Source organism: Salmo salar, unplaced genomic scaffold (genome assembly GCF_905237065.1).
Source record: "Salmo salar unplaced genomic scaffold, Ssal_v3.1, whole genome shotgun sequence".
Classification (NCBI taxonomy): domain Eukaryota; kingdom Metazoa; phylum Chordata; class Actinopteri; order Salmoniformes; family Salmonidae; genus Salmo; species Salmo salar.
In genome coordinates, this window is record NW_025546991.1 from 25,001 (window position 1) to 37,830 (window position 12,830).

General features: G+C 48.8%; 1 protein-coding gene across 1 annotated transcript in view; it reads right to left on the reverse strand.

Moving 5' to 3' along the window:
- LOC123731684 (WD repeat domain phosphoinositide-interacting protein 2-like) overlaps window positions 1-12,830 on the reverse strand; it is a 59,555-nt gene that overhangs the window by 7,139 nt on the left and 39,586 nt on the right. The window contains exons 7-10 of the mRNA XM_045711078.1: window positions 6,081-6,153; window positions 5,538-5,645; window positions 2,934-3,012; window positions 1,592-1,677 (exon numbers count right to left, since the gene is read on the reverse strand). Of these exons, the coding sequence (XP_045567034.1) occupies window positions 1,592-1,677; window positions 2,934-3,012; window positions 5,538-5,645; window positions 6,081-6,153 (346 nt within the window). The remainder of the gene's footprint in view (window positions 1-1,591; window positions 1,678-2,933; window positions 3,013-5,537; window positions 5,646-6,080; window positions 6,154-12,830) is intronic.

Here is a 12,830-nt window from a genome sequence, read left to right on the forward strand (position 1 = left end):
CTAGGCTGTCTTCTCCGTTAACGGGAGGGCTGCTCCGGGCTGAGTTTTTCCAGGGAACGAATGCTGTGTAGTTTAACGTGCAACATGATAAATAGGATCCAGAACGATCAGATTTATTTTAGGATCTTTAGAGATTCATTTTCCCGCATGTTTTTAGAGGAAGTGGGAACCGAAAGAAAAAAAACACATCAGCTAGATCGATAACTGTTGCTCGACAGCGGGTGCGATTGATCGTTGACAGTAAATTGTCCGTTTTCCAAAAACGTTGCTTGGTAAACATCGGTATAAAGAACACGTGATGATCCCCTCAGCGAATGGAATCCCTGCGTTTCTAAAGCGGTGATATTTCATCAATATCCCCTCAGATGTTAAAAACCGTCTTCCAGCTGTAGTACGCTGATCTCTCCCTTCACCCCGCGGGACAGGGGGGACAGGAAGTGAGGGCGGGACAGGGGGGACAGGAAGGGAGGGCGGGACAGGGAGGACAGGAAGAGAGGGCGGGACAGGGAGGACAGGAAGGGAGGGCGGGACAGGGAGGACAGGAAGTGAGGAGAGGAAGGGAGGGCGGGACAAGGAGGACAGGAAGTGAGGAGAGGAAGGGAGGGCGGGACAAGGAGGACAGGAAGGGAGGGCGGGACAGGGAGGACAGGAAGGGAGGGCGGGACAGGGAGGACAGGAAGTGAGGACAGGCAGTGAGGGCAGGCAGTGAGGAGAGGAAGTGAGGAGAGGAAGTGAGGAGAGGAAGTGAGGGCAGGCAGTGAGGAGAGGAAGTGAGGAGAGGAAGTGAGGGCAGGCAGTGAGGAGAGGAAGTGAGGAGAGGAAGTGAGGGCAGGCAGTGAGGAGAGGAAGTGAGGACAGGAAGTGAGGAGAGGAAGTGAGGAGAGGAAGTGAGGAGAGGAAGTGAGGAGAGGAAGTGAGGAGAGGAAGTGAGGAGAGGAAGTGAGGGCAGGCAGTGAGGAGAGGAAGTGAGGAGAGGAAGTGAGGGCAGGCAGTGAGGAGAGGAAGTGAGGAGAGGAAGTGAGGGAGAGGAAGTGAGGGCAGGCAGTGAGGAGAGGAAGTGAGGGCAGGCAGTGAGGAGAGGAAGTGAGGAGAGGAAGTGAGGGCAGGCAGTGAGGAGAGGAAGTGAGGAGAGGAAGTGAGGAGAGGAAGTGAGGGCAGGCAGTGAGGACAGGAAGTGAGGGCAGGCAGTGAGGAGAGGAAGTGAGGACAGGCAGTGAGGACAGGCAGTGAGGAGAGGAAGTGAGGAGAGGAAGTGAGGAGAGGAAGTGAGGAGAGGAAGTGAGGAGAGGCAGTGAGGAGAGGCAGTGAGGAGAGGAAGTGAGGGCAGGCAGTGAGGAGAGGAAGTGAGGGCAGGCAGTGAGGAGAGGAAGTGAGGAGAGGAAGTGAGGAGAGGAAGTGAGGACAGGCAGTGAGGAGAGGAAGTGAGGGCAGGAAGAGAGGGCAGGCAGTGAGGAGAGGAAGTGAGGAGAGGAAGTGAGGGCAGGCAGTGAGGAGAGGAAGTGAGGAGAGGAAGTGAGGAGAGGACAGGGAGGACAGGCAGTGAGGACAGGAAGTGTGTCAGAGAACGTGAGGACAGGAAGTGGTTCCTCACATGGCCAAGGCGCAGATGTTCTTGTGTCCAGAGAAGGGCAGTCGGACGGTGGCGAAGGCTCGTCCCTGGGTGAACATCTCTGTTACCTGGTGCACACAGAGGAGACATGGTCACACACACACACACACACACTACACACACACACTACACACACTACACACACACACCACACACTATACACACACACACACACTACACACACACACACTACACACACACACACACACACACACACACACACACACACACACACACACACACACACACACACACACACACACACACACACACACACACACACACACACTATACACACACACACACTAACACACACACACACACACTACACACACACACACACTACACACACTACACACACACACACACACACACACACACACACACTACACACACACACACACACACACTACACACACACACACTACACACACACTACCACACACACACACACACACACACACTACCACACACACACACACACACACACACACACACACACACACTACACACACACACACACACACACACACACACACACACACACACACACACACACACACACACACACACACACTACACACTACACACACACACACACACACACACTATACACACACACACACACACACTACACACACTACACACCACACACCACACACACACACACACACACACACACACACACACACACACACACACTACACACACAGACACTATACACACACACACACACTACACACACAGACACTATACACACACACACACACTACACACACACACACACTATATACACACACTACACACACACACACACTATATACACACACTACACACACACACACACACACTATATACACACACACACACACACACTACACACACACTACACACACACACACACACACACACACTACACACACACACACACACACACTACACACACACACCCACACCACACACACACTATACACACACACACACACACACTACACACACACACACTACACACACACACACACACTATACACACACACACACACACACACTACACACACACTACACACACACTACACACACACACACACTACACACACACTACACACACACACACCACACACTATACACACACACACACACACACACACACACACACACACACACACACACTACACACACACTACACACACACACACACACACACACCACACACACACACACACACACACACACACACACACACACACACCACACACACACACACACACTATACACACACACACACACACTACACACACACCACACACCACACACACACACTCACCTGAGAAGGCAGGTAGGTGGTGGAAGCCAACAGGACCTTACCAAAGTATCCCCCCCATGTAGTAGGTTCCTCCGCCGGCCTACACACCACGATGAGAGAAAGAGGACAATCAACATCTCCTCCTCCTCTGGCCTCCACACCATGATGAGAAACAGGACAACATCTCCTCCTCCTCTGGCCTCCACACCATGATGAGAGAAAGAGGACAATCAACATCTCCTCCTCCTCTGGCCTCCACACCATGATGAGAAACAGGACAACATCTCCTCCTCCTCCGGCCTCCACACCATGATGAGGAACAGGACAACATCTCCTCCTCCTCTGGCCTCCACACCATGATGAGAAACAGGACAACATCTCCTCCTCCTCTGGCCTCCACACCATGATGAGAAACAGGACAACATCTCCTCCTCCTCCGGCCTCCACACCATGATGAGAAACAGGACAACATCTCCTCCTCCTCTGGCCTCCACACCATGATGAGGAACAGGACAACATCTCCTCCTCCTCTGGCCTCCACACCATGATGAGAAACAGGACAACATCTCCTCCTCCTCTGGCCTCCACACCATGATGAGAAACAGGACAACATCTCCTCCTCCTCCGGCCTCCACACCATGATGAGAAACAGGACAACATCTCCTCCTCCTCTGGCCTCCACACCATGATGAGAAACAGGACAACATCTCCTCCTCCTCTGGCCTCCACACCATGATGAGAAACAGGACAACATCTCCTCCTCCTCTGGCCTCCACACCATGATGAGAAACAGGACAACATCTCCTCCTCCTCTGGCCTCCACACCATGATGAGGAACAGGACAACATCTCCTCCTCCTCTGGCCTCCACACCATGATGAGAAACAGGACAACATCTCCTCCTCCTCTGGCCTCCACACCATGATGAGAAACAGGACAACATCTCCTCCTCCTCCGGCCTCCACACCATGATGAGAAACAGGACAACATCTCCTCCTCCTCTGGCCTCCACACCATGATGAGAAACAGGACAACATCTCCTCCTCCTCTGGCCTCCACACCATGATGAGAAACAGGACAACATCTCCTCCTCCGCCGGCCTCCACACCATGATGAGAAACAGGACAACATCTCCTCCTCCTCTGGCCTCCACACCATGATGAGAAACAGGACAACATCTCCTCCTCCTCCGGCCTCCACACCACGATGAGAAACAGGACAACATCTCCTCCTCCTCTGGCCTCCACACCATGATGAGAAACAGGACAACATCTCCTCCTCCTCTGGCCTCCACACCATGATGAGAAACAGGACAACATCTCCTCCTCCTCTGGCCTCCACACCATGATGAGAAACAGGACAACATCTCCTCCTCCTCTGGCCTCCACACCATGATGAGAAACAGGACAACATCTCCTCCTCCTCTGGCCTCCACACCATGATGAGAAACAGGACAACATCTCCTCCTCCTCTGGCCTCCACACCATGATGAGAAACAGGACAACATCTCCTCCTCCTCTGGCCTCCACACCATGATGAGAAACAGGACAACATCTCCTCCTCCTCTGGCCTCCACACCATGATGAGAAACAGGACAACATCTCCTCCTCCTCTGGCCTCCACACCATGATGAGGAACAGGACAACATCTCCTCCTCCTCTGGCCTCCACACCATGATGAGAAACAGGACAACATCTCCTCCTCCTCTGGCCTCCACACCATGATGAGAAACAGGACAACATCTCCTCCTCCTCCGGCCTCCACACCATGATGAGAAACAGGACAACATCTCCTCCTCCTCTGGCCTCCACACCATGATGAGAAACAGGACAACATCTCCTCCTCCTCTGGCCTCCACACCATGATGAGAAACAGGACAACATCTCCTGTGAAGGGTAAAGGGGGCGGAGCGAAGGGTAAAGGGGGCGGAGTGAAGGGTAAAGGGGGCGGAGTGAAGGGGTAAAGGGGGCGGAGTGAAGGGTAAAGGGGGCGGAGTGAAGGGTAAAGGGGCGGAGTGAAGGGTAAAGGGGCGGAGAGAAGGGTAAAGGGGCGGAGCGAGCGGGTAAAGGGGCGGAGCGGGAGGGTAAGGGGCGGAGCGAAGGGTTAAGGGGCGGAGCGAAGGGTAAAGGGGCGGAGTGAAGGGTAAAGGGGCGGAGGGTAAAGGGTAAAGGGGCGGAGGAAGGCAAAGGGGCGGAGTGAAGGGTAAAGGGGGCGGAGTGAAGGGTAAAGGGGGCGGAGTGAAGGGTAAAGGGGCGGAGGAAGGGTAAAGGGGCGGAGTGAAGGGCAAAGGGGCGGAGGAAGGGTAAAGGGGCGGAGGCGAGGGTAAGGGGCGGAGTGAAGGGTAAGGGGGCGGAGTGAAGGGTAAAGGGGGCGGAGTGAAGGGTAAAGGGGCGGAGTGAAGGGTAAAGGGGCGGAGCGAAGGGTAAAGGGGCGGAGTGAAGGGTAAGGGGGCGAGGAGTGAAGGGTAAAGGGGCGGAGTGAAGGGTAAAGGGGCGGAGTGAAGGGTAAAGGGGGCGGAGTGAAGGGTAAAGGGGGCGGAGTGAAGGGTAAAGGGGGCGGAGTGAAGGGTAAAGGGGCGGAGTGAAGGGTAAAGGGGGCGGAGTGAAGGGTAAAGGGGGCGGAGTACTTCTCTTTCTGAGTCTCCAGTTTGAAGATGTGGACCGTCTCCGTGTTACTGGAAGCTGATAGGTGGAGGCCCTCCATGCTGAAGGCCAGGGAACAGATAGACACACACCTACCACACACACACACACACACACACACACACCACACACCACACACCACACACCACACACCACACACCACACACACACACACACACACACACACACACACACACACACACACACACACACACACACACACACACACACACACACACACACACACCACACACACCACACACACACACACACACACAGACCACACACACACACACACACACACACACACACACACACACACACACACCCACACACAGACCACACACACACACACACACACACACACACACACACACACACACACACACACACACACACACACACCCACACACACCCACACACACACAAAAAGAGCTCATTTAATATCGTCCACTATTAAACACATATTACTATTATTTATATAGAGAGAGAATAGGGAGGAGGAGGAGGAGGAGGAGGAGTCCTACCTTTTGACTCCTCGACGGAACTCAAACAGTTTCTGTCCCTCAGGGATGGAGAAAACACGGATTACCGTCCCCTATCAGATCACAAGGATTCATTACACATTACCGTCCCCTATCAGATCACATTACACATTACCGTCCCCTATCAGATCACATTACACATTACCGTCCCCTATCAGATCACATTACACATTACCGTCCCCTATCAGATCACATTACATTACCGCCCCTATCAGATCACATTACACATTACCGTCCCCTATCAGATCACATTACACATTACCGTCCCTATCAGATCACATTACACACCACCGTCCCTATCAGATCACATTACACATTACCGTCCCTATCAGATCACATTACACATTACCGTCCCCTATCAGATCACATTACACATTACCGGCCCCCTATCAGATCACATTACACATTACCGTCCCCTATCAGATCACATTACACATTACCGTCCCCTATCAGATCACATTACACATTACCGTCCCCTATCAGATCACATTACACATTACCGTCCCCTATCAGATCACATTACACACCACCGTCCCCTATCAGATCACATTACACATTACCGTCCCCTATCAGATCACATTACCGTCCCCTATCAGATCACATTACACACCACCGTCCCCTATCAGATCACATTACACATTACCGTCCCCTATCAGATCACATTACACATTACCGTCCCCTATCAGATCACATTACACATTACCGTCCCCTATCAGATCACATTACACATTACCGTCCCCTATCAGATCACATTACCGTCCCCTATCAGATCACATTACACATTACCGTCCCCTATCAGATCACAAGGATTCATTATACATTACCGTCCCCTATCAGATCACATTACACATTACCGTCCCCTATCAGATCACAAGGATTCATTATACATTACCGTCCCCTATCAGATCACATTACACACCACCGTCCCCTATCAGATCACATTACACATTACCGTCCCCTATCAGATCACATTACACATTACCGTCCCCTATCAGATCACATTACCGTCCCCTATCAGATCACATTACACATTACCGTCCCCTATCAGATCACATTACACATTACCGTCCCCTATCAGATCACATTACACATTACCGTCCCCTATCAGATCACATTACACATTACCGTCCCTATCAGATCACATTACACATCACCGTTCCCTATCAGATCACATTACACATTACCGTCCCCTATCAGATCACATTACACATTACCGTCCCCTATCAGATCACATTACACATTACCGCCCCTATCAGATCACATTACACATTACCGTCCCCTATCAGATCACATTACACATCACCGCCCCTATCAGATCACATTACACATTACCGTCCCCTATCAGATCACATTACATTACCGTCCCCTATCAGATCACATTACACATTACCGTCCCCTATCAGATCACATTACACATTACCGTCCCCTATCAGATCACATTACACATTACCGTCCCCTATCAGATCACATTACACATTACCGTCCCCTATCAGATCACATTACACATTACCGTCCCTATCAGATCACATTACACATTACCGTCCCCTATCAGATCACATTACACATACCGCCCCTATCAGATCACATTACACATTACCGTCCCCTATCAGATCACATTACACATTACCGTCCCCTATCAGATCACATTACACATTACCGCCCCTATCAGATCACATTACACATTACCGTTCCCTATCAGATCACATTACACCACCGTTCCCTATCAGATCACATTACACATTACCGTCCCCTATCAGATCACATTACACATTACCGCCCCTATCAGATCACATTACACATTACCGTCCCCTATCAGATCACATTACACATTACCGTCCCCTATCAGATCACATTACCACACATTACCGTCCCTATCAGATCACATTACACCGCCGTCCCCTATCAGATCACATTACACATTACCGCCCCCTATCAGATCACATTACACATTACCGTCCCCTATCAGATCACATTACACATTACCGTCCCCCTATCAGATCACATTACACATTACCGTCCCCTATCAGATCACATTAACACCACCGTCCCCTATCAGATCACATTACACATTACCGCCCCCTATCAGATCACATTACACATTACCGCCCCCTATCAGATCACATTACACACTACCGCCCCTATCAGATCACATTACACATTACCGTCCCCTATCAGATCACATTACACATTACCGTCCCCTATCAGATCACATTACACATTACCGTCCCCTATCAGATCGCATTACACATTACCGTCCCCTATCAGATCACATTACACATTACCGCCCCTATCAGATCACATTACACATTACCGTCCCCTATCAGATCACATTACACATTACCGCCCCCTATCAGATCACATTACACATTACCGTCCCCTATCAGATCACATTACACATTACCGTCCCCTATCAGATCACATTACACATTACCGTTCCCTATCAGATCACATTACACATTACCGCCCCTATCAGATCACATTACACATTACCGTCCCCTATCAGATCACATTACACATTACCGCCCCTATCAGATCACATTACACATTACCGCCCCCTATCAGATCACATTACACATTACCGTCCCCTATCAGATCACATTACACATTACCGCCCCTATCAGATCACATTACACATTACCGTCCCCTATCAGATCACATTACACATTACCGTCCCTATCAGATCACATTACACATTACCGTCCCCTATCAGATCATACACATTACCGCCCCCTATCAGATCACATTACATACTACCGTTCCCTATCAGATCACATTACACATTACCGCCCCTATCAGATCACATTACACATTACCGTCCCCTATCAGATCACATTACACATTACCGTCCCCTATCAGATCACATTACCGTCCCCTATCAGATCACATTACCGTCCCCTATCAGATCACATTACACATTACCGTCCCCTATCAGATCACATTACACATTACCGTCCCCTATCAGATCACATTACACATTACCGTCCCCTATCAGATCACATTACACATTACCGTCCCCTATCAGATCACATTACACATTACCGTCCCTATCAGATCACATTACACATTACCGCCCCTATCAGATCACATTACCGCCCCCTATCAGATCACATTACACATTACCGTCCCCTATCAGATCACATTACACATTACCGTCCCCTATCAGATCACATTACACATTACCGCCCCTATCAGATCACATTACACATTACCGCCCCTATCAGATCACATTACACATTACCGTCCCTATCAGATCACATTACACATTACCGTCCCCTATCAGATCACATTACACATTACCGCCCCTATCAGATCACATTACACATTACCGTCCCCTATCAGATCACATTACATTACCGTCCCCTATCAGATCACATTACACATTACCGTCCCCTATCAGATCACATTACACATTACCGCCCCTATCAGATCACATTACACATTACCGTCCCCTATCAGATCACATTACACATTACCGTCCCCTATCAGATCACATTACACATTACCGTCCCCTATCAGATCACATTACACATTACCGTCCCTATCAGATCACATTACATTACCGCCCCTATCAGATCACATTACACATTACCGTCCCCTATCAGATCACATTACACATTACCGTCCCCTATCAGATCACATTACACATTACCGTCCCCTATCAGATCACATTACACATTACCGTCCCCTATCAGATCACATTACACATTACCGTCCCCTATCAGATCACATTACACATTACCGTCCCTATCAGATCACATTACACATTACCGTCCCCTATCAGATCACATTACCACGCCCCTATCAGATCACATTACACATACCGTCCCCCTATCAGATCACATTACACATTACCGTCCCCTATCAGATCGCATTACACATTACCGTCCCCTATCAGATCACATTACACATTACCGTCCCCTATCAGATCACATTACACATTACCGTCCCCTATCAGATCACATTACACATTACCGTCCCCTATCAGATCAACACATTACCGCCCCCTATCAGATCACATTACACATTACCGCCCCTATCAGATCACATACACAACCGCCCCTATCAGATCACATTACACATTACCGCCCCTATCAGATCACATTACATACCGCCCCTATCAGATCACATTACACATTACCGCCCCCTATCAGATCACATTACACATTACCGTCCCCTATCAGATCACATTACACATTACCGTCCCCTATCAGATACATTACACATTACCGTCCCCTATCAGATCACATTACACATTACCGTCCCCTATCAGATCACATTACACATTACCGCCCCTATCAGATCACATTACACATTACCGTCCCCTATCAGATCACATTACACATTACCGTCCCCTATCAGATCACATTACACATTACCGCCCCCTATCAGATCACATTACACATTACCGTCCCCTATCAGATCACATTACACATTACCGTCCCCTATCAGATCACATTACACATTACTGCCCCCTATCAGATCGCATTACACATTACCGCCCCCTATCAGATCACATTACACACTACCGCCCCCTATCAGATCACATTACACATTACCGTCCCCTATCAGATCACATTACACATTACCGTCCCCTATCAGATCACATTACACATTACCGTCCCCTATCAGATCACATTACACATTACCGCCCCTATCAGATCACATTACACATTACCGTCCCCTATCAGATCGCATTACACATTACCGCCCCTATCAGATCACATTACACATTACCGTCCCCTATCAGATCACATTACACATTACCGTCCCCTATCAGATCACAACACATTACCGTCCCCTATCAGATCACATTACACATTACCGTCCCCTATCAGATCACATTACACATTACCGTCCCCTATCAGATCACATTACACATTACCGTCCCCTATCAGATCACATTACACATTACCGTCCCCTATCAGATCACATTACACATTACCGTCCCCTATCAGATCACATTACACATTACCGTCCCCTATCAGATCACATTACACATTACCGTCCCCTATCAGATCACATTACACATTACCGTTCCCTATCAGATCACATTACACATTACCGTCCCCTATCAGATCACATTACACATTACCGTCCCTATCAGATCACATTACCGTCCCTATCAGATCACATTACACACGCCCCTATCAGATCACATTACACATTACCGCCCCCTATCAGATCACATTAACATTACCGCCCCTATCAGATCACATTACACATTACCGCCCCCTATCAGATCACATTCACATTACCGCCCCTATCAGATCACATTACACATTACCGTCCCCTATCAGATCACATTACACATTACCGCCCCCTATCAGATCACATTACACATTACCGTCCCCTATCAGATCACATTACACATTACCGCCCCTATCAGATCACATTACACATTACCGTCCCCTATCAGATCACATTACACATTACCGTCCCCTATCAGATCACATTACACATTACCGTCCCCTATCAGATCACATTACACATTACCGCTCCCTATCAGATCACATTACATTACCGTCCCCTATCAGATCACATTACACATTACCGTCCCCTATCAGATCACATTACACATTACCGCCCCTATCAGATCACATTACACATTACCGTCCCCTATCAGATCACATTACACATTACCGCCCCTATCAGATCACATTACCGTCCCTATCAGATCACATTACACATTACCGTCCCCTATCAGATCACATTACACATTACCGTCCCCTATCAGATCACATTACACATTACCGTCCCCTATCAGATCACATTACATTACCGTCCCCTTATCAGATCACATTACACATTACCGCCCCTATCAGATCATTACACATTACCGTCCCCTATCAGATCACATTACAACCGCCCCCTATCAGATCGCATACACATTACCGTCCCCTATCAGATCACATTACACATTACCGTCCCCTATCAGATCACATTCACATTACCGTCCCCTATCAGATCACATTACACATTACCGTCCCTATCAGATCACATTACACATTACCGTCCCCTATCAGATCACATTACACATTACCGTCCCCTATCAGATCACATTACACATTACCGCCCCTATCAGATCACATTACACATTACCGCCCCTATCAGATCACATTACACATTACCGCCCCTATCAGATCACATTACATTACCGTCCCTATCAGATCACATTACACATTACCGTCCCCTATCAGATCACATTACACATTACCGTCCCTATCAGATCACATTACACATTACCGTCCCCTATCAGATCACATTACACATTACCGCCCCTATCAGATCACATTACACATTACCGCCCCTATCAGATCACATTACACATTACCGCCCCTATCAGATCACATTACACATTACCGCCCCTATCAGATCACATACATTACCGTCCCCCTATCAGATCACATTACCGTCCCCTATCAGATCACATTACACATTACCGTCCCCTATCAGATCACATTACACACCACCGTCCCCTATCAGATCACATTACACATTACCGTCCCCTATCAGATCACATTACACATTACCGTCCCTATCAGATCACATTACACATTACCGTCCCCTATCAGATCACATTACACATTACCGTCCCCTATCAGATCACAACACATTACCGTCCCTATCAGATCACATTACACATTACCGCCCCTATCAGATCACATTACACATTACCGTCCCTATCAGATCACATTACACATTACCGCCCCTATCAGATCACATTACACATTA